The sequence below is a fragment of the Lithobates pipiens genome, unplaced genomic scaffold (assembly GCF_037356315.1).
Source record: "Lithobates pipiens isolate NorthernLeopardFrog02 unplaced genomic scaffold, aLitPip1_a1.2 Scaffold_18, whole genome shotgun sequence".
Classification (NCBI taxonomy): domain Eukaryota; kingdom Metazoa; phylum Chordata; class Amphibia; order Anura; family Ranidae; genus Lithobates; species Lithobates pipiens.
The window spans coordinates 63,934,954-63,959,089 of NW_027507758.1; the positions used below are offsets into that span (position 1 = coordinate 63,934,954).

At 42.9% G+C, this 24,136-nt stretch overlaps 1 protein-coding gene across 1 annotated transcript in view; it reads left to right on the plus strand.

The window, feature by feature from the left end:
- The window catches only part of RPS6KC1 (ribosomal protein S6 kinase C1), a 249,366-nt gene that overhangs the window by 77,352 nt on the left and 147,878 nt on the right, over nucleotides 1-24,136 (plus strand). The window contains exon 7 of the mRNA XM_077485761.1: nucleotides 4,703-5,065. Coding sequence (XP_077341887.1) covers nucleotides 4,703-5,065 — 363 coding nt within the window. The remainder of the gene's footprint in view (nucleotides 1-4,702; nucleotides 5,066-24,136) is intronic.

Sequence of the window (24,136 nt, forward strand, 5' to 3'; positions counted from 1 at the left end):
TTATAAGGAAGGGAATATAGCAGGGATGTCACAAGAGGGTGGCTATGGAATGAGCGTGCACAGCAGGACCTGGTCTTATCAACAGGCAATATGGACATTGAGACAGTTTATTTTAGAGGTGCACAGAATGGAAATTTTGGCACTGAAAATGCAGGATGCACTTGGCCGAAACCCAAAACCGAAAATTAGTTTTAAAAAAATATATATATTTTCATATACAATTGAATTATATTCCACTTTTTAATTAATATCATGAATTTAAATGAATATGAATTTATTGTCGGCCATTATTGGCACCTATAGCGCAAGAAAAGTTCAAGAAAAATGCATCCCTTTAAATTCTATGTACAGTGGATATAAAAAGTCTACACACCCCTGTTAAAATGTCAGGTTTCTGCAATGTAAAAAAAAAATTGACAAAGCTTAATTTTTTCAGAACCTTTTCCACCTTTAATGTGAATTATAGACTGTACAACTCTGTTGAAAAACAAATAGAAAACTTTTTTTTGGGGGGGCGGGGATAAAATAATGTGGTTGCATAGGTGTGCACACCCTCTTATAACTGGGGATGTAGCTGTGTTCAGAATTAAGCAATCACATTCAAACTCATGTTAAATAGGAGTCAGTACACAACTGCCATCATTAAAGTGCCTCTGATTAACCCCAAGTAAAGTTCAGCTGTTCTAGTAGGTCTTTCCGGACATTTTCTTAGTAACATCCTACGGTCCGTGGAGAGCTTCCAAAGCATCCGAGGGATCTCCTTGTTAAAAGGTATCAGTCATGAGAAGGATACAAAATAATTTCCAAGGCATTAGATATACCATGGAACACAGTGAAGAAAATCATCATCAAGTGGAGAAAATATGGTACAGTGACATTACCAAGAACTGGATGTCCCTCCAAAATTGATGAAAAGACAAAATGAAAACTGGTCAGGGAGGCTGCCAAGAGGCCTGCAGCAACATTAGAGGAGCTGCAGGAATATCTGGCAAGTACTGATTGTGTGGTACATGTGACAACAATCTCCCTTACTCTTCATATGTCTGGGCTATGGGGTAGAGTGGTAAGACGGAAGTCTTTTCTTATGAAGAAAAACATCGAAGCCTGGCTAAATTTTGCAAAAAAACACATCTGAAGTCTCCCAAAAGCATGTCAGAGCCCAGACCTGAATCCATTTAAAAATGTGTGGGCTGATCTGAAGAGGGCTGTGCACAGGAGATGCCCTCACAAGCTGGCAGATTTTTGACAGTGTTTTTGCAAAGAAGAGTGGACCAATATTGCCAAGTCAAGTTGTGCCATGCTGATAGACTCATACTCAAAAACACTGAATGCTGTAATAAAATAAAATTGTGCTTCAACAAAGTATTTGTTTGAGAGTGTGCACACTTATATAACCACATTATTTAATTTTTTTATTTTTACTTCCCTCCACCTAAAAGATTTCAGTCTGTTGTTCAACTGAGTTGTACAGTTTATAGGTCATCTTAACGGTGGGAAAAATTCTAAAATAATTTGTTAATGTTAAAGTGTCACTAACCAATGATTGAGAGGTTTTTTTTCCCCCTTTTTAAAGATGGAGAGTTTAAAGTGCCACTGATGGGAATCCTGATGCCCTTTCCCCTTATGTCCCCTTCCCTTTCCTCGTTCCCCAGCATTTTCTTTTGCTTTGTCTATGCCTCCTAACGTCAAGTCAACTGGGATGCTATTACATATTTGGTGTTTCGATATCTATTCACCATTTTTATGAGTCTGCCATGATTATAACCTGTAACTATGAGACCTCTGTTTTGCATTATACATTGACTTCCTCATGTCACACTTGTATTACGACTCTGTACCGTTTGGTTGATAAATGACAGTTCCTTGTACAAAGATTATTTTCATAGTTATATAGGTTTAAAAGAGACACAAGTCCATCTAGTTCAACCAATTAAAAAAAAAAATCATACAATCCCATATACACAATCCTATAACCACAGTTGATCCAGAGGAAAGTGAAAAGCCCCAGCAAAGCATGATCCAGTTTTCTACAGCAGGGGAACAATTCCTTCCTGATCCCCCGAGAGGAAATTGGATTTTCCCTGAATCTACTTTTCCTATAAATGTTAGTACCCAGTTATAGTATGTATATTAAGGAAAGAATCCAGACCCTTTTTTAAAGAAATCTATTGAGTTTGCCAGAACCACCTCTTGAGGGAGTCTATTCCACATTTTCACAGCTCTTGCCGTGAAGAAACCTTTCGGTGTTTGGAGATGAAATCTCTTTTCCTCTAGATGTAAACAGTGCCGCCCTGTCCTCTGTGATGACCTTAAAGTGAATAACTCCATACTAAGTTCACTATATGGACCCCTTATGTATTTATACATGTTGATCATATCCCCCCTTAATCTCCTCTTCTCAAGAGAGAACAAATTTAGTTCCTCTAATCTTTCCTCATAGCTGAGCTCCTTCATGCCTCTTATCAGCTGTCCTTTTCTGCACGTTCTCCAGTTTCCCGATATCTTTTTTGAGAACTGGTGCCCAAAACTGAACTGCATATTTCAGATGAGGTCTTACTAATGATTTGTACAGTATGATTGTATCTCTCTCCCTGCAGTCCATACCTCTCTTAATACTAGAAAGGACTTTGCTTACTTCAAAAACTGCAGCATGGCATTGCATGCCATTATTAAGCTTATGTACTCCCCCTAGTATGTATGATGTATGCATATTCTTAGTCCCCAACTGCATAACTTTACATTTATCAACATTAAACCTCATCTGACACTTAATTGCTCAATTAAACCGTGCATTGAGGTCAGCTGCTGTAAGAATGTTATCCTACTGCTTAGCTTGGTGTCCTCTGCAAGCACTGAAATGGTACTTTCAATCCCAGACCCTATATCCTTTTATTAAGATATTAAAAAGTAAGGGTCCCAACACTGAACCTTGGGGTACACAACTGATAACCTTAGAGCATTCAGAGTAAGAATCATTAACCACCACTCTCTGAATTGTGTTTTTTAGCCAGTTTACTATCAATTTACAAACTGATCTTTCCATGCCTGTAGACTTTACCTTACACATTAGCTCTGTGTGGGGAACTGTGTCAAAACCTTTTGCAAAATCCAAATATACTGCGTCCACAGCCACCCCTCTGTCCAAGGTTTTACTTAACTCCTCATAAAAAGAAATCAAGTTTGTTTGACAACTTCTGTTTTTCATGAATCCATGCTGTCTGTTGCCTAAAATCTTTTTTTCCCAGCAAGAGCTCATCTATGTGGACTTTTATTAAACTCTCCAGTATCTTCCCGACTATAGATGTTAAACTAACACGTCTATAGTTACTTGATAAAGACTTTGATCCCTTTTAAAATATGGGCACCCCATTGGCCCTACACCAATCCAGTGGTATCATTCCAGTGATTAACGAGTCCCTAAAAATTAGAAATAATGGCTTTGTTATAATCTTTGTAACACTTAAACGATGATAGTGTTCCTTAATTTTTGTATTTTTTAACAGCTCTTTTCTTATTTATAGCTTTTTTAACTTTGAGCCACATAGGTTTTATTTTTAGCCTTTTAAACTTATTGCCCATGGGAATATACTTTGCAGTGAGTTCACATACAGTACAATCTTTTTGAAGAATTCCCATTTCTGTTCTGTGTTCATCGATGCCAATATTTCCTCCCAGTCTAAGTCTTAGAGAGCAGCCCTCATCCTTGGAAAATTTGCTCTCTTAAAGTGGTGTTTTTATCCTTCCTGTATGTGTTTGTTGCTTACAGCTAACATTAAATGAAACCATGTTATGGTCCCTACTACCCAGATGTTCCTTTATATGGATTTTGGTAATAAGCTCTGCATGGTTTGAGATTACCAGGTCCAGCACAGCGTCATTACTAGTCGAGGCCTCAATAAACTGGACCATAAAATTGTCATGTAATAGGGTTATACATTTGTCATTACTCCAGTCAATTTCCCCCATTAATATCACTGTCCCAGCCTTTGCAGCCCTTTCCATCTGTGCAAGGATCTGAGTCTCCTCCTCATTAACACTGGGAGCTCTATAACAAACTCTCTAATGATTACCTTTGTAGTACGCACAACCATGTACAGTTTCACCCATAATGCATCAGACTCGTCACGCTCCCCATCAACTAGGTCCTCTGTCACACTCGCTTTAACATCACTTCCCACATAGACAGACACCCCCACCCCTCCATTTTACCCTGTTATCACTTCCCGCATAGACAGACGCCTCCACCCCTCCATTTTACCCTGTATTTTCTAAAGAAAGCATAGCGTTTTCAGTAAAACGTTTTTGGATGAAGTGCCACTGACAATAATTGCAAGATTGTTTGTTTTATCATTTATTTATTTTTTTCAAAGGTAAAAAAAAGGTGTAAGCAACCTAATTTTTTTTTTTAATGCCAAAAACCTAAAAACAAAAAAACAAAAAAAAACGGTAGTTGGTAAATACCAACAAGACAAAGCTCTTCCGTCTCAAAAAATAAAGTAATTTGGGTACAATGTTGCATGAGCATTTGTTAGTCAAAATAATACGTCACTGAAAAATTTCCTAGTAATGAGGAGACAAATGTACATGTATTGCAGAGATGTACTGAATATGTGATTTTTTTTTTTTTCCTATGCAAACATTAATTCTCAGTGAATTTATGAACTGGGAGTTTATTTTTAATTTTTTTTATTCTCGTCTCCAGGCCTTTCAAGTGATAGTGACCTGATCTCGCTGACCGTGGATATAGACTCTCTCTCTGGTACAGATGATGGAATGGCCTCCAATCAGATTTCACCCAGTAAACCATTTAGCGTGCCACCCTCCCCGGGATCCCTAGCACAAAGCTTCTCTGCCTCCGGTTATGAAGGGGTTAAAGCTGAAGTGGAAAAAGATAGCCGCAGTTTGTTCACCACCAAACTAAAGCAGAAGCTGGGCAGGTCAGATTACCTGACGAGAGCCGGTGAGCTGATAACGTTGGCCATGAAGAAGGAGGTGGAGCAGGATTATGAGTCGGCATTTGGCTTTTACAGAAAAGGGGTGGACCTCCTCTTAGAAGGTGTACAAGGTGATTACTTTTGTCATCCAACAAAGGGAAATTTGACGTTATATCATGATTATTTTAGACTGTGATAAACATGCAACATTGTAGCATATACTGTATGTGCTCTACTAAATATCTAAAATGAGATAAAAGATAAATTACACACCAGGGGTACATAAGGCATTATTATCTGTAGCCTTTGATCTAAGCTTACTTGAATCTGGCCAGCTGTGTCCCAGGTGATCCAGTTTTGGAGTTCTATTTTGTGAAGCTGTGAAAGACGTTCCCAACCAGAACCTGAAAAATAATTTCAGGGTACTACTAACTAAGCTTAAAACTGCTCCCACCCCCCCTTCTAACATCTAAACTAACTACCCTGTAAAAGAAAGATGCATTAACTTACCTGCCCTCAGGCCGGTCTGGTCCGGTCTGGTCCGGTCTCATAATCCTCCTGCATCGGCTATAGGGGAGAGGGGAAAGTGATCTAACAAGCGCTGGAATGCCTGTGCAGTGACATCATCCATAGTCTTACTATGAGCCATCCGTTAGCGGTGCTCTCTCCTCTCCCCTGAAACACCTACTAGCTGAGAGAGATGAGCTGATCATGTGACGGGACCGGAATGCCCTGAGAATGGGTAAGAAGGTGACTGAATACTGTAGCATGCAATATCCAGGGCTCCAAATTTCAAGTCCTGAGCTACTAACCAGGCCTTTAGAGTTACTCGCCACCAGTTGCCCCACCCAACCCATACCCTGGCCCGCCCCTAATTCTGCTCCTAAACACACCCTCGTAAATTATCTCATGAAATTACACTGTTAAATGTTTTATGCAGAATTAAGTTACAAAAATAAATATTAACAACAACTTTATCATTGCCCATCAATGCCGCCTATCAGTACAGCCTCATCAGTGCAGCCTAATCAGTGCCCATCAATGCAGCTGCATGGGAGCCGATTCTCCTCCCAGCGATTGGCCAGGAAACTGTGGGGAAGACAGAGGAAAATAAGAGGAGAGCCGGCTGGATTACACAGAGAGGGGAACTTCCTCTGTGACACAGTTTGGATGTGAAATGACGGCTGCTGTCGTCTCTCGCCTCCTGGACCAGCTCCTATGATAGACATCACACTACTTCAATTTCTTGGCAATGGACCAGTGTGCTGTCTATCATAGGAGCTGGTCCAAGAGGTGGGACTTTGTTTGACAGTGGCCAGCATTTCAAATCCAAGCTGTGTCACAGAAGTAGTTCCCCTCTCTGTGTGATCCGGCCGGCTCTCTTCTTCCTCTTCTCTCCCTTCCCCAGTTTCCTGGCTGATTGCTGAGAGGAGAATCCCATTCAACCCCCAGTGCCAATGAAGCACCTTTAAAGTGTTTTCACCCCTGTTGCTTGGGCCTGAGATCCAAAGGGCCAAAGTTTGGGCATAAGGGTTCTACTATGATAACCACTCTAATGCAAGCACTCTCAGATGTTTTGGACCATACTGAGACGAGGCTCTTTAACCTACTTTTATTTTGTTTTTGGAGGAAACTAAAGACTCTAGAAAAAAAACGAAAACATAGATACCTGGAGAACATACATGTTTCATGCAGATAGAGCCCATGTAGGACATGGGCAGGTGGAACATGAATATGGAACCCCGGTAGCACGGGACATGAGTGCCAACCACTATGTCATCATTGTCTTGCATGGTTTCTGCGGACAAAGCCATACGGGTAGGGTGCTCTTCCTTTTCATGTATAACTATGCAGCCCATTTCGCCTTATTGAAAAGGACTGTTTATTTTGTGCATTAAAGACTGTTATTTGCATACTCGAGACTACCCAAACATTTCTATAGGCTGCATTGTGTGAAGGGCTGCACAATTAATTAGTGTTCTCTGGCTGTACATCGTTCCCCGGAGATGAGCACCGAGGCATGTTATTGGTGTTTTTCGAAGCTAAGGAGTAATTTCTCGTCTGCCTGGAAATGTGTGTTAAGTTTGGCTTTACAGGTAATTAAGTAGCTTTTTGAGTTTTATGTTCTGTTTTGCCCACCAGCAACAAGGCGTCCAAAATAAGCACTTGCACAGCACGGCCGCCACGCCATCATTTGCTTAAAAAGAGTTATAATTACAGTTGACGAGGCATGGACACCATAAAAATGCATTAGTTAGGCTTGACATGTTAATTACCTGTTTTTGCAGATGTTTTTATGTATTGTTATGCGAACAGTTTACAAAATAATTACAGGAAAGTCAAATGGAAAATAAACGGAGAGGGAGGCTTTTTTGCTTAAATATTTTCATTCATGCGAATCTGGATTAGACGCAGCTGCTGATCTCCCCCGTAAAAGCAGGGAATCTCGAAGAGTTTATATTAAGGGTTTGTTTTTTCTCGCGAACGGCGCTGCATTTTTATAAGTGGCGTACAAACATTTCAACATAAACATAGATTCCGATTGCAGAGAGCATTTTTAAGCATCGTTTTGTTGTAAATAAGCAAAGGCTTTCCAGATGGTGATCTAAAAAGCAAAAGCTTCTCACACATAATGCATCCTTAAAGGCTTGGGCACAAGAATGTCTTTTATCTCCTCTCTTCTCTTTCATGATTTTTTATTTTTTTTGTTTAAAAATAAAAAAATCACATGGTAGAGATAGGTAGCTCAAAAAAGTATTTTAAACAGTACAATTTAGAGAACATTATCGGATTTCCTGTAATATTGAATACCTATAAAACTAAATGCACCACTTATGAGGGAAAGAGATCTTTCTTGTGTAGGATAGTGGTTCTCAAAATGGTAAATGGGCCATACCTGTGAAGCTTGAAGTCCTTTGCTACTAAGACCTGAAAGGCTTTTCATTTCAAAGCTTTGCGTTGATTTACTAAAATGGGAAAGTGCAAAATCTGGTGAAGCTCTGCACAGAAACCAGTTTTTTTTTTTTTTTTTTTTGTCAAAGCTTAATTTAACAAGCTGAAGTTAGAAGCTGAGTAGAAAATAAGAACAAAGGAATAAGCGACTCTAAGTGCAGTAGGAACGGTAAATGTAATAAACCCAAAATAGGACCACTCACATTAACATGGTTAAAAGCAGGCTCATTATGAAGGTGAAGGGCACCAAGCTGGATGTTTGCCAGAAAGAGAACGCTGGGTATCCCGCTGATTGTGCACCAGAAATGAGAAGAGACTGACCTGTGTCTCCTCTGATCCGTGGAGCGTGGCATTAGCGGAGTTACATGGTTAGAAAGGTTGAATAAGGACACCAGTCCATCCAGTTCAACCTGAGTGAGTGTCTACAATTGTCCCTATCCCTGTACATTGCACACTCACATCGGTCCCTACCCTCAAGGAGCCCACAATCCAAGGTCCCCATTTCATATACTAGGGCCAGTTTTGGACAGAAGCCAATTAACCTACCTGCATGTCTTTGGAGTGTGGGAGCAAACTGGAGTACCCGGAGGAAACCCACGCAGGCACAGGGAGAACGTGCAAACTCTATGCAGGTAGTGTCGTGGTTGGGATTTGAACCAGCGATCCTTCTTACTGCTAGATGAGAGTGCTTACCACTAAACCACTGTGCCGCTTAATGCAGCGCAAGTGCAGTGTACCGTGCATTTCACCAAAGACCCCTGGGGTACATGACATGGGTATTCCAGGAGGTATCGGGAAGCTACGTTATGTCAATACTGGAAGTGCCTAACAGTTTGTGGGAAAATAAAATTGGCAATTACATGACAGGAGGTGGAAGGGAGATGGATTATTCAAAGTGGGCGAACGTCCACTGTAATCTATGAATGCATCATCCTGAAAAATTTTGTATGGCTTATTTTTCTATATAGTTCCACACACTTTTTAATTTGTCTGGTAAGACTCTTAATTTAGTTTCTAGTAAACAGATATTTAATATATTGCACCCTGTCCCTGGGTGGCTATGCTCACTTATGCATGGGTTTCCTCCCACACTCCAAAGACATGCAGATAGGTAATTGGCTTCTTTCCAAAATAAAAAAAAAATTGGCCCTAGGAATGGGGACCTTGGATTGTGGGCTCCTTGAGGATAGGGACCAATGTGAGTGTACAATGTACAGGGATACAGACAATTGTAGACACTCACTCAGGTTGAACTGGATGGACTGGTGTCTTTATTCAACCTTACTATGTAACTATCGATGGGGGCTGGCTGCAAGAGCCTGGCAGAAAAAGCGTCTTGCAAAGACATAAGTAAGGAAGATGGCAGCACAGCATTTGCATGTGCACAGGCGTCATTCATCTTGGCACACAGACACTGTGGTGGCAATGTATGCTGAGCTGTGCATTCGCAGTTCAGTGTACATTCAGTAGAACATCGCAAACAGGCAGGGAGGTTTGTTTTATTTTAGAAGAGTCATAGCAGGTCTCTTTTATTTTTTTTTATTTAATTTTTTTTTCATTTTTTTTAAAATAAATTCTAGATCTATTTATTTGGTTGCAATTTAAATGATGATTCCCCTCTGCTCTGCTCCTCTCCTACATTTTTCAGTAAATCGCTTTTTCACTTTCAATAGATTATTATTGAAAAAAAATTTAAGATACAAAACAGGGCATACGAGAACTTTTTGAAGTTGCCAAGAAGATAGTAGACAGTTAGAAAGTATCTGGTGTGAACGTAAAAACATCGAAGAGTATAAAGTTTGAGTAGGTATTAAAGTGGTTGTAAACCCTTACAAACCACTTTGACCTACAGGTAAGCCTAGATTAAGGCTTACCTGTAGGTCCAAGCAATATCTCCTAAACCTATATGGTTTAGGAGATATTTGCCCGAAAACGGGCACCGCTGTCTACGGCGCATGTGCTGTAGACAGCGGCGCGCAGGCGCACTGAGCGCGGCAGTTCCAAGAATGGAGCTGCTGCATTTGTCGACTCCCGTGCGCATGCGCGGGAGAGACATCATCGCGGCTTCGCCGAATGACAGCGGCGGAGCTGCTAGACGCCACCAGCAAGATGGATGCGGCAGACTACAGGGGACAGCGGCGACTTCGCTGGCTCCTGTGTCAGGTAAGTGACACATAATGGGCTACTATGCGATGCACAGTAGTCCATTATGCTTTACCTTTGCAGGGAAAAAAAGAGGAAGTAAACTCATCAGGGTTTACTTCCTCTTTAATGAGCCAGGTAAATTTTCTGCAGGCCACCATGACGCTTTTTCAATGCTTTTGTTTTTCCTGTATCGCATGAGCGCAAAGCTTCAGTTGATCTGTGGACGGCCTACAGTTCTCTATACCTGTGACGTCATCCTGCCAGCGTCCACAGCTTGCAGGATTGTTGGACCAGGGGAAGAGATCTGCCCACCAGCCTCAGAGAGAAAAATGGACTTGGCAGTCATGTGGTCACATTGAAAAAAAACAAAAAAAAACAATGATTTATTGGAAAATGTAAGCAAAGAGGAGCAGGGGGCGGAACAGGCAACATTTACCAGTTAGGTCATTGTAAGTTCCTGTGAGCATTTAAGAAACAAGCCTCGTATATACGCTACCTGTAAACATAAATTCCTAGTACACACACTGAGAAAATCAGGTGAAAAATACCGCTTTCACATCGATCATACGATAATCTGATTGTTAGTACACAGCTTTTGAGAACCGATCATGACAGTTCATTAAAATTATCTGAAGGGACACGCGAAAATTGTTCTTGTACGATACCAGAACATTTTTCATTTAACCGCTTGTAGGAGTACGACGTTGGAGTGGCTTTACTGCCCTGGATCATGTATCTAGTAGGTGATCCCGCACATCTGGGAAGGGGGCACGTGCGGCTGCCGTGCAGGCTGTGCTGTAATTAGTCACTGCACAAGCTGCTAAGCAGCTCCCGGCCAATGATTGCAAGCCGGCACCCACTGATCGGCAACGAGGATGACAGGACAGGGCTCTGTAAATGTAAACAATACAGAGATCTGTCCTGTTAGCGGGGATGTACCATTTTTGGTTTCCCTACAAAGCACAGAATAAAACCTGGCACATCCCTTAGTAAAAACAGCACACGGGGAATGCACCAAGCACTGTTAGGCACACATTGAACCCCTTGATCGTCCTAGATGTTAACTCCTACCCAGCCAGTGTCATTAGTACAATGACAATGTATATATTTAGTACTGATCATCACTGTATTAGTGTCACGGTTTCCATAAATTGTCAAGTGTCACTTAGTGTCATTGCCTGCCATACTATCACAGTCCCGCTATAAGTCGCTGATCACTGTCATTACTAGTATAAAAAAATAAAAAATAAAAATATACCATAGTTTGCATGCAAAAAAAAATTAATGATCATTCATCCTATATTCTCATTGTGTGTTTGAAGCTTAAATCTAATGCAAGAGAAAGCACAAATTATAACCACTTTATACATTGTGCAGAGCAGTTAAAGCAAAAACAAGACCTAAAGGATGATGTCACTTAAAGGGGTTGTAAACCCTTGTGTTTTTTTCACCTTAATGCATCCTATGCATTAAAGTGAAAAAACTTCTGTCACTGAGCAGCCCCCCAGCTGCCCCATTTTACTCGCCTGAGCCCATTCGTTTCCAAGCCAGAGATGTGCACACAATCTCTGGCCGGGGTTTCGGCTCTTGATTGGATAGATTGATAGCAGTGCAGCCATTGGCTCCTGCTACTGTCAATCATATCCAATGACTCGGGTCCTGGGGGCAGGGATGAGTCCAGCTTTCTGTGTCTATGGACGCAAATGCTGGACACGGAGCACGCCCACACGAATACCCCCAAAGAGAACGCTTCTCCTAAAGGGTTTCCCAATGTGGTAAGAAGCTACTAGCGCCGCTGGGGGACCCCAGAAGAGGAGAATGGGGGCCACTCTATGCAAAAGCAACTGCACAGTGGAGGTAAGTATGACATGTTTGTTATTTAAAAAACAAAAACACAGGGGTTTAGTAACCCTTTAAAAAAATAAAAAAAATAATCTTCAGCGTCCACTATGACTGAGTTGCTCCCTTTAAATTTGAATGGGGCCATACTGCTACACTAGAGATGATAGGATTATGACTCTATTCAAGTGGTTCTAAAGGCAGGAGGTTTTTTTCTATTTTCATGCATTCTATGCATGAAAATATTTTCTGTATGCAGCAGCCCCCCTAATACTTGCCTGTGCCCCATCTCGATTCAGCAATGTTGCACAAGAGCCTTGGCTGTCTGGGACTCTCCCTCCTGATTGGCTGAGACACAGCAGTGGGCGCCATTGGCTACCACAGCTGTCAGTCAGTGAGCCAGTGAGGAGAAAGAGGGGACAGGGCCGAGGCATGGCTCCATGTCTGAATGGACACACGGAGCAGTGGCTTGGCTTGGCTGCCCCGTAGCAAGCTGCTTGCTGTGGGGGCACTCAGAAGGCGGGAGAGACCCAAGAAGAGGAGGATCTGGGCTACTCTGTGCAAAACCACTGCACAGAGCAGGTAAGTATAACATTTTTAGTTTTTTTGTTTTTTGTATTATCTTTAAGACAAAATAACATGTTATAGCAAACATTTCCAGTAGAACAAGGCATGAGCTTAGCAGGACATGTACAAATTGTGTAAATATCAGCAATAAAAGAAGGAACAACCGTTGTATAGCCGTATAACACTAGGGCTCTCCCCATTGGGAATTAGGGGAAGCCCCCATGGTACTGCTACTAACTTGTATACATAACAAGAATAACAAAGGTCTTGACAAGAAAGCTAGCTAGCGCTAGGCCAGCAAATACCAATGAGAATGCTAGATTGACTACGGAGTTACCCAGCCTAAATGCTGAGAGCGGGGGACACAAATTGCCTCCAATTAACCCCCCCAGCACACCACCCACACCAGGGCCACTTTGAGGCATGTTGTACACAGAGGAAAAGCAGCGCCAACCTCATGAGAAGCGGCTTCCCTTGCAGTGGCAGGATACTAGGGCTGCATGTCCGGCTATTACATTATTAAATGGCACATATACCAAATTCCAGAATCAAGAAAACATACTCATTGTTCAAAGAAAAGAAACAGGAACGTACCTTTTAAAGGGATTGTAAAGGTTTGTTTTTTAAAATAACAAACATGTCATATATACCTCCTCTGTGCAAGGGTTTTGCACAGGGCGGGCCCCCATCCTCCTCTTCTGGGATCCCCCAGCGGTGCCCCTGGCTCCTCCTCTTCTCAAGTGCGGCACACTCCCGAGTCCTGCTGCTGTATCCATTGACACAGACAGCAGGACTTGGCCTCGCCCCCCAGCTCCATGTCACTGGATTTGATTGACAGCAGCGGGAGCCAATGGGTCATACTGCTTTCAGTCTATCCATTAGGACCCGAGACAGTGGTTGGAGCTGTTGTGCTTGTTCTTGTCGCTGGAAAGATCAAGTTAAGGTAAGTAAAAGTGGGGGCTCTGGGGGGCTGCTGCACTACACAAGGTTTTTCACCTTAATGCATAGAATGCATTTAGGTGAAAAGCCTCAAGGGTTTACAACCCCTCTTAATTCTTACAATTAGTACCCTCGCTCATGCCAAGCCTGATATCCTATAGTAGAAAAATTGTATGGGAATGGGAAGTGTTGCATCCACCGTGAAAAGTGATCCTCCTCTCACTGCTGCCAAGACTGAATACATTGTTGAAGGGATGGTTCCGCCAATTCCAACAATGCCAGATCTAAACTGGAAGACACCTGCCCTGGATCATAGATGTGGTCTAGCCAAGAGGACCAAATGCTGGTGAAGCGGTCGCGGGACCTTTGCAAGTCGCTATTCAGTCCTCAGCTTCCAAGATTTGATTTACCTTGCGGATCCACTGCTCCCGGCTAGGAACTTGTGCTCGCTTTCAAAAATAGAGAGCAAACATCTTGCTGTGTTCAACAAATTAGGCTATGCTCTTTTCTTATACTGACTAATCGGTATGGGAGGGATGTGCAAGAGGAAATGAATCGGGAAGAGAGGGATGTCCAGGCACAGGATATCTTTTATCTGGGACTTAATATCAGCCCAAAAAAGCATTATCACAGGGTATTCCCACCACAGATGTGATAGCATACCGCGGTGGCCATAGCCTCTCAAGCATTGCTCAGGAGTAGAGGGGTAAATTCCTGCCAGATTTGCGGTCACCTGGTACCAGCGTGAAAAAAAAATCGTAGTTTGTTTCCTGTTTTTTGGAATCAATAGAGCTAGAATGAGTTAGCTGGTACAGGTGAGTCAGCTGAGCCGTACTGAACTCAATCCCCAAGTCCCTTTCCCAAACCCGGATATATGTTGGCTTAGCATCAGAAGTGGCACAACCCATCAGTTGGTATACGGTAATTCAAAAACCATATGTGGTACCGGCGTTTCTGCTATAAAAAGGCGTTCCAAGAAAGTAAGAGAAGAAATTTCCCTTTTTTATAGAGTGGCCATGGACCTCAAAAAAGTTGCCTGTACCCCCAGAATGTTTGTTATTTTTAAACAAAAGAAAAACCAAGACTTTAATATAACTTTCAGGCCTAGGAGAAGGTACTGTATGGATTCAGCCACAGGCTGCTCCGCAGCCCAATAGAAATGTGAAGTACTACCGAGAAGTGTCAGTGCTTTGCCCATCAAATTGGCCCAGGATTTGGTCGTAGCAGCAGGATTATGGTGTACTTTATATTTGACAGCATTTTTTTTTAAGCCACAGATGTTGCTTTAAGATGGTAAATAATTTAACTATCACCTTCGTTTCATTGTGGCCAAATGAACACTCCTGCTAGTCCTTGCAGAGAGCAATATATTCTTCTGCTTCTGTTTAGCAACAGACATTCCCTGCTGTCCATCTCCCCGTGTACTGCCGGCCTGTGACTACAGACAGACCCTTCCAATGTTAGTTGGAACTCTGTGTCCTGGCCGTGAACTGGTAAGTGATGGATGGATTCATGCACTGCTTGGTCAGCATCTGGTTATCAGATAGTTCCCAAAAGCTGCCATTATCCATCTGCCCTATGATGCTTGCCTGCTGCCACGCTATATCCAGGATCTTGGGAACCGAGCATTGCACAGCCCATGTGCGTCTCTTGGAAGCCGCGTTTGTGTCCCTTGAGTAGACCTTGAAAAATAGGTATAGATAAAGTCTTCACACGTTATGTGTTTTACTCCTCGTGGCTCCTTTCAGAACCTTAATCCTTGTTTTTTTTTTTTTCTTTCATGGTTACTGGTTATCCTGCTTTGTATAAATATTTTAAAGCCAAACTTGCTGCCAGGTTAGTAAGAAAGAGAAATATTTGAAATGAAATGCATAAACTAATTAAAATGTTAATTGTGTAAACTATCCTATGATCTATCCCAGATCTTGCATTTGGATGCCATCGGTGATTTCCACTGCTCCTTTATTTATCACATTACTGCAAGTCTGCACCTTCTTTGCTATGTTTGAACATGGCCACTTTATTGTAGGACTGTTGAGGAAAAAATGAAATAAAAAATTGGCCATCTAGACCTTTTACAGTACTTAATAGAACTTACCAGAAAGATAGACAAAGACTATCTAATAAAGATCAAAATAATATAATGCAGTGCCCCTAGTTAAAAGAAAAGCTGTGCCAGTATTAAGAAATCACATACATAATCACAATCCCCCCCCTCCCATTTTGAGGGAGACTGCCACACCAAAAATGTAAAAATAAATAAATGGCGTGCCCCCCCCAAAATCCATACTAGACCCTTATCAGTGCATGCAGCCAGACAGGTCACAAAACGGGGGGCGCTCCTGAGCCATCCCAGGCAGGTATTTTAGTAGCATTTTTTTTTTAAGAACGCTATTCAGTATTTTACCTAATTTCTTAAAGTGTTAGAGACTGCTTCGTGAATGGAGCCCAATGGCACCAGTGCAGTACAGCATCATCATATGACTGGTGTGGTGGTGAGAAGATACTGGCTGGTGACAGTATGTACAAAAAAACATTTTTTTTAAAAAAATTTAATTCAATTTTTTAAGTTAACCTTTATTTTTTTCTTGTTTTATTATTTATTTTTTCTTGTTTTTATTTATTTTTTCTTATTTTACTATTTTTTTCATACTTTCATTATTATTTTTTATATACTGTTATTGCTCCCACAGTGATGATCACTGTATATGAGCAATAGTTTTAGCAGTCATGAATGGGTTAACATTCTTGAACAGCTTGCTTATGGTTGTGCTCTGTGATTGGCTACAGCTAATCACATGGTACAGGTAGCAAGGTACCTTGTGATTGCTGTGGACCAATCACAGATCACAACCGTGAGCATGCTGTTCATGAATGGAAATCCACTCATAAAATTTTGTTTACGTTGTTGTTGTGTGATCGCTATGATCAGTTGTTGGCGATCACATGATACTCACTTACCGGTAATTGTAATTGAATGTGTCCGGTGGACCCAATGGTCACAGGAGCGGCACGCAGCGCACCCCTAACCTCAAACCAGCTGAATGATGTACATGTACGTGGTCCAGCCTGCCCATGCCGCTCACCCACAGTAAATCTATTGTGGGCGGGTGAAAGTTGTTTAAACTGACAACACATATCCTCTGCAGCACTGAAATCCCAACCAGTGTTAACAGCCCTGCCCAGTTCTCCCCTGCTGGACTACAATACATCTCTTCCTCTCCTCATCTTCATAACTCCATCCTGTTTACATTCTCTGGACTCCCTCCCATCTCCCACAACCTGGCTGCTGTTTGCCCCATCTGCTGCTAATTGAATGAACTAGATTACCTGTTTGTGAGAAAATGAATCTCCTGCTGTTCAACTCTCCGGATACCATGTTATACAGTAGCTTGTGATAGCACTAGAGGGGAATAAACAATGGGCAACTTAACGTGATTCTAAATACATAAGTTTTTTTTTTTTTATCTTAATGCATACTATGCATTAAGATAAAAAACCTTCTGTGTGCAGCAGCCACCCTAATACTTACCTGAGCCCGATCTTCCTCCAGCAATCTACACGAGTGCCTCGGCCACCCGGGATTTCCCTCCTGACTGGCTGAGACAGCAACTGTGCCATTGGCTTCCACTGCCGTCAAAGTTAGTTAGCCAGTCCAAGAGAGGGGATGGGGCCGAATTGCGGCTCTGTGTCTGAATGGACACACAGGGCAACGGCTCGACTCGGGTACCCCCATAAGAAAGCAGCTTGCTGTGGGGGCACTTGACAGGAGGGAGGGGCCAGGAGCATTGGTGAAGGACCCCAGAAGAGGAGGATCTGGGTAGCTCTGTGCAAAACCACTACACAGAGCAGGTAAGTATAACATGTCTGTTATTTTTAAAGAAAAAAAAAAACAAGACTTTACAATTACTTTAACAAGAGCAGTCCTCGGGGGTTGTAGTCCAGCAGGGGAGCGCAAAGCAGGGTTGACAACAATGCTTTGGTAATGTAGCAAAAATGGAAATTGAAGTGCCACACCACTACTAAGAGGTTTAGATACAACTTCATTCCAAAAAGTGTCAGATGGACAGTCTAAACAGCAGCCAACACTTTTGGGGTTCCAAAAATGACTTTCAGAAGACTTTGGCGGATGACTTCAACAGAGCAGCTTTTCCAGGAAACTTTAGTTAAAATGCTTTCTGTCTGCCATTTTTTTTAAGTTTTGAAACTGAAAGCCCTGCCAAAGAACAGACCCCACAAGTCAACTTTGTTGGCCAAAAAACTCTTTTGTGCCACATTTCTGGAAAAGTATATTTTAGTGACAGGGTCACTTTAAGAGTATATTGAATGAAGAATGTAAAGAGTAGGATTTTTTTGTTACTCTCTTTACAAAGAAGCCATGTTTATGGGGGGCAAAGGAAGTTTCCTAGAATCTGTTGTTCTTTTAATTGCTTAGTTGTTCCTCAATTATAAAACACTTATGTAATTTGGACATTTTACAGATCATTGTAATTACCACAGTTTGCGGTTCGGCTCAACAGACAAACTGTTTCTTCTCTTTTCCCACCTGTCTAATGTCCCTGTTCTCAGTAAATGCAAAATCTACTTAAGTCATTTGTGTTGCTCATAAAAATGGTGGGCAGTCACTTGATCAGGTTGAGCATTTCATATCTGGCTGTTCTGTTGGCTGTCGCATGTGAAGCAGATCATTCTTGACTTAATTCACACACTGGCAAGTATTTTGGTAATTTTATAGTGCTATATTTTAGTTTATTTTCACTATTAATATACAGTTGTGCTCATAAGTTTACATACCCTGCCAGATTTTGATTTCTTGGCCATTTTTCAGAGCACATGAATGATAACACAAAAACATTTCTTTTACTCATGGTTAGTGTTTGGCTGAAGGCATTTATTATCAATCAACTGTGTTTACTCTTTTTAAATCCTAACTACAACAGAAACTACTCAAATGACCCTGATCAAAAGTTTATATACCTCAATGACAGCTTGTATTGCCCCCTTTAACCACTTTCAGACCGGACCATTTTGCTGGTAAATGACCAGAGGTCTTTTTACAATTTGGCACTGCGCTGCTTTAACTGGTAATTGCGCGGTCATGCAATGTTGTACCCAAACAAAATTTGCGTCCTTTTCTTCCCACAAATAGAGCTTTCTTTTGATGGTATTTGATTGCCTCTGCGATTTTTATTTTTTGCGATATAAATGGAAAAAGACCGCAAATTTTGAAAAAAAATGATATTTTCTACTTTTTGTTATTAGAAAAATCCAATAAACTCAATTTTAGTCATACATTTAGGCCAAAATGTATTTAGCCACATGTCTTTGGTAAAAAAAAAGTCAATAACTGTATATTTATTGGTTTGCGCAAAAGTTGTCACATCTACAAACTAAGGTACGTTTTCTGGAATTTACGCAGCTTTTAGTTTACGACTGCCTATCTCATTTCTTGAGGTGCTAAAATGGCAGGGCAGTACAAAACCCCCCCAAATGACCCCATTTTGGAAAGTAGACCCCCTAAGGAAATTGATAAGTGGCATGTTGAGCCCATTGAATATTTTATTTTTTTGCCTCAAGCGATTTGAATAATGACAAAAATTTTTTTTTTTTTTACACAAAGTTGTCACTAAATGATATATTGCTCACACATGCTATGGGCATATGTGAAATGACACCCCAAAATAAATTCTGCTGCTTCTCCTGAGTACGGGGATACCACATGTGTGGGATTTTTTGGGAGCCTAGCCGCGTACGGGGCCCCGAAAGCCAAGAACCGCCTTCAGGTTTTCTAAGGGCGTAAATATTTGACTTCACTCCTCACTACCTATTACAGTTTTGAAGGCCATAAAATGCCAAGATGGCACAAAACCCCCACAAATGACCCCATTTTAGAAAGTAGACACCCCAAGCTATTTGCTGAGAGGCATGTTGAGTCCATGGAATATTTTATATTTTGCCACAAGTTGCGGGAAAATTACAAACTTTAATTTTTTTTTTTTTCACAAAGTTGTCACTAAATGATATATTGCTCACACATGCCATGGGCATATGTGAAATGACACCCCAAAATAAATTCTGCTGCTTCTCCTGAGTACGGGGATACCACATGTGTGGGATTTTTTGGGAGCCTAGCCGTGTATGGGGCCCCGAAAGCCAAGAACCGCCTTCAGGTTTTCTAAGGGCGTTACAGTTTTGAAGGCCATAAAATGCCAAGATGGCACAAACGCCCCCCAAATGACCCCATTTTGGAAAGTAGACACCCCTAAATTTAGGGGTACACTAGTGAGACTAGGTAATAAATGGCGGGTGCCCGGAAACTATAAAAAAAATAACTAACCAACCAGCGTCACCTGTAACCGTTATATGGTGATCACTGGTGAAAGGGTTAACTAGGGGGCAATCAGGGGGCTTTATGCGGTAGTACATGGGGGTCCCTGGCGCTATAAAAAGCTGCGGCGAACCTAAATACCTACCTGCCTAACTAGCGTCTCCTGTGACACTAATACAGCGATCAGAAAAACGATCGCTTATTAGGCTGGGTTCACACTGGAGCGATGCAGGAACGCCACAAATCCGCGGCGGGTTCCCGCATCGCATGCCTCCCGGCGGCAGTTCACACTGCCCTATGCGAACTGCTGGGAGTGTCAGTGAAATGTTAATGACACCCCCAGATCAGTTCGCATATCGCAGTGTGATCTGCAAACTCGGATCGCATGGTGTGAACACCCATGCGATCCGATTCTGCTGCGGACCAAAAAAAGGGTCCCGTGCGAGTTTGCGGCGGGTGCGGCGGGTGCGACACGAATTCAGCCATACTATCTGTATGGCTGAACTCGACTCGCACAGAGATCGGATGTGATTTGCACTGCAGTGCGGTGCGAATCACATCCGTTCTCAAACCGCTGCAATGTGAACCCAGCCTTAGTGACACTGGCGACGGGAGGTGATCACGGGGTTAAACCTTTATTGGGGGGGTTAGGGGGGTACCTTAGAACTAAAGGGGGCTAACCCTAACTGCCCTAACAGTTATTACAGTCACAAATGACACCAATGCAAAAAAATTTAAAAAAATGCAATTGGTGTCACTGTGACTGGGGGGGGGGGCAGGGGTAATTGGGGGGGTGATCGGGGGGTAAAGGGGGGGTGTGAGTGTGCCTAGCATGTTCTACTGTACGTGTGGTGTGTTGGTGCAACTCACCGATCCTCTCTCCTCGGTGCCGGAACGAAAAATACCGACATGGAGGAGAGATTACATCACTTCCTCTCCTGTGAGGAGAGGAAGTGATGTCGTGGAGCATTTCTATTCGTCGGGAGCGATCGCGAGGGGGTGGCCATGAATGAATGGCCGCCCCCTCATCCCGGATCGCTCCCGAACGAATGCTGACCGCCGCAGGCACCGGGGGGGGCCCGATCGGACCCCCCACCCGCGGGAAGGCAGGGACTTATATATACGCCCATATGCCTGCCCGTGCCATTCTGCCGACGTATATCGTCGTGCGGCGGTCGGCAAGTGGTTAACATCAATGACAGCTTGAAGTCTTTTGTAGTATTTGTGGATGAGGCTCTTTATCTTCTCAGATGGTAAAACTGCCCATTCCTCTTGGCAAAAAGCCTCCAGTTCCTGTAAATTCTTGAGCTGTCTTGCATGAACTGCACGTTTGAGATCTCCCCCACAGTGGCTTAATGATATTGAGGTCAGGAGACTGAGATGGCCACTCCAGAACCTTCACTTCATTCTGCTGTAGCCAATGACAGGTCGACTTGGCCTTGTGTTTTGGATCATTGTCGTGTTGGAATGTCCAAGTACGTCCCAAGCGCAGCTTCCTGGCTAATGAATGCAAATGTTCCTCCATAATTTTTTAATAACATTCTGCATTCATCTTGGCATCAGTTTTGACCAAATTTCCTGTGCCTTTGTAGCTCACACATCCCAAAACATTAGTGATCCACCTCCGTATTTCACAGTAGCAATGGTGTACCTTTCATCATAGGCTTTGTTGACTCCTCTCCAAAAGAAGTGTTTATGGTTTTGGCCAAAAGGCACATTTTTGGTCTCATCACTCCAAATGACTTTGTGCCAGAAGGTTTGAGGCTTGTCTCTGTGCTGTTTGGAGTATTGTAAGCAAGATAATTTGTGGTATTTGCATAGTAATGGCTCTCTTAACCACTTGATATCTGCGCTATAGCAAAATGACGGCTACAGCGCGGATCTCCTTTTCCGGGACTACGTCTATTGACGTTGTCCCGTGCACGAGCGGCCTGCGCGCCCCCTGTGATCGGCGAGTCCATGAGACTCGCCTGATCACCGATCCGTGCAAGGGGTCGATCCCGACCCCTTATCACGTGATCAGCTGTCAGCCAATGACAGCTGATCATGTGATATAACGGATCCGGTAATCGGCTATTATTCCTCCTCGCGCTGTCAGCGCGAGGAGAAAAAAAAAAGCCGATCACCGGCGGCCGTGATTGGGACATCAGTCCCGATCACGGCCAGCCCTGCTAGTGCCCACCTGCCCCCTGCCAGTGCCCACCTGCCCCCTGCAGTGCCACATGTATTAAAAGTGCCCCCCGTCAGTGCCACCCAGCAGTGCCCACAGTGCCACCCAGCAGCGCCCACAGTGCCACCCAGCAGTGCCACCCACAGTGCCACCCAGCAGTGCCACCCACAGTGCCACCCAGCAGTGCCACCCAGCAGTGCCCACAATCTGCCTCAAAGGTGCTGCACCCCAGTGCCACATATCCATGCCCATCAGTGTCATCTACCAGTGCCCAGCAGTGCCGCCCATCAGTGCCCAGCAGTGCCACCTATCAGAGCCACCTATCAGTGCCACCTATCAGTGCCCATCAGTCCCATCTATCAGTGGTACCTATCCGTGCCACCCATCCGTGCCACCCATCCGTGTCACCTTATCTGTGCCCATCTTTGCCCATCAGTGCCGCCTTATCTGTGCCCATCGGTGCCGCCTTATCTGTGCCTATTAGTGCCGCCTTAACTATGCCTATCAGTGCCCACCAGTGCAGCCCATCAGTGCCCACCAATGCAGCCCATCAGTGCCCACCAATGCAGCCCATCAGTGCCCACCAGTGCAGCCCATCAGTGCCGCCTAATCAGCGCACTTCAATGAAGGAGAAAAATGACCCGTTTGCAAAATTTTATAACAAACTATTAAAACATGATTTTTTTTGCATCTTTTTTTGTTTGTTTAGCAAAAAATAAAACTCCGAGCTGTAACTAAATACCACCAAAAGAAAGCTCTATTTGTGGGAAAAAAATTATAAAAATTTCATTTGGGTACAGTGTTGTATGCCCGCGCAATTGTCATTCAAAGTGCATCAGCGCTGAAAGCTGAAAATTGGTCTGGGACTGAGGGGGGTTTAAGTGCCCAGTAAGCAAGTGGTTAATCATACATCACGGGACACAGAGCCACAGTAATTACTGTATGGGTTATATGACACCTTCAGGTGATGCACACTGGCACACCCTAGACAGGAAGATTCCCCATATAACCCCTCCCCTTACTGGGATTCCTCTGTTTTTTCACCAGTGTCTTAGGTATTGGTCACGAGTAAAGATATGATGTGCTGAGCTCCGCTGGAATATTCTTTACTGGGGCAAGTCATGCAACCGGATCCATTCAAAGTGTCTTTTGCAGACTGAATTGAATGGAACCCGTGCCTCATGTCCGAAGAAACAAGGTTTTACCTGTAACACTTCTCTTTTTTTTAGAGAGCTGGACCCTGGGATCCAGTATTTATTTTTTTCAGCCATATTTCTGGCGGGGTGCTTTTTACAGACCCAGGGCTGTGGATCCCCTGATTAAAAAGGGGGCCCCAGTCCCTGAAGTTTTTTTTAACGGATCCCACCGTGAGAGGTCAAGTTTGGGTCTGTTACCACAGAACCCTACAGCTGGATAAGGTAAGGTGAGATTCCTAAGGATTTTTCTTGTAGGTATTTCTCCTTTTAACCACTACAATACAGGGCACTTTCGCTCCCTTCCTTCCCAGCCCAATTTTCAGCTTTCATCGCTCTAGCGCTTTCAGTGACAATTGCGCGGTCATGCTACACTGTACCCAAATGAAATTGTTATCATTTTGTTCGCACAAATAGAGCTTTATTTTGGTGTTATTTATTCACGACTCCGTTTTTTTTATTTTGCGATATAAGCGCAAAAATAGCGGAAATTTGGAAAAAAAACAATATTTTCTTTTTTCTATTTGAAAAGAAATCCAATAAAATCAAATTTTGTCATAAATTTAAGCCAAAATGTATTCTGCTACATGTTTTTGGTAAAAAAAATTCCGTTAAGTGTATAATAATTGGTTTGTGTGATCACGGACATATGTACGCAAATGATCATGTACATATGTGTGCAGGTGATCACGTACATATGTGTGCAGATAATCATTGGGACATGTGATTTTAGTGGGACATATGTGGGGGACATGTTTTTATTATTAGGGACATGTGTTTTTATTATTTGGGGACATGTATGTTTTGGGGACATGTGTGTTTTGGGGACATATGTGGGGACTGTGTTTGTACTGTGTGGTGTGTTGTGTGTTTACACTACACTGATGATCAGTGAGTAAAAAGCTGTAAAAAGCAGCCCATACTCACTGATCATCAGCCGGCTGCAGCGTTCTGCTCTCCTCTCCTCAGCGGTGACTTCCGTGTGAGGAGAGGAGAGCCGATTGCCTAGCAACCGGCTGTTTGTTTACATCACATGACGGCCGTGATTGGACACGGCCGTCATGTGATC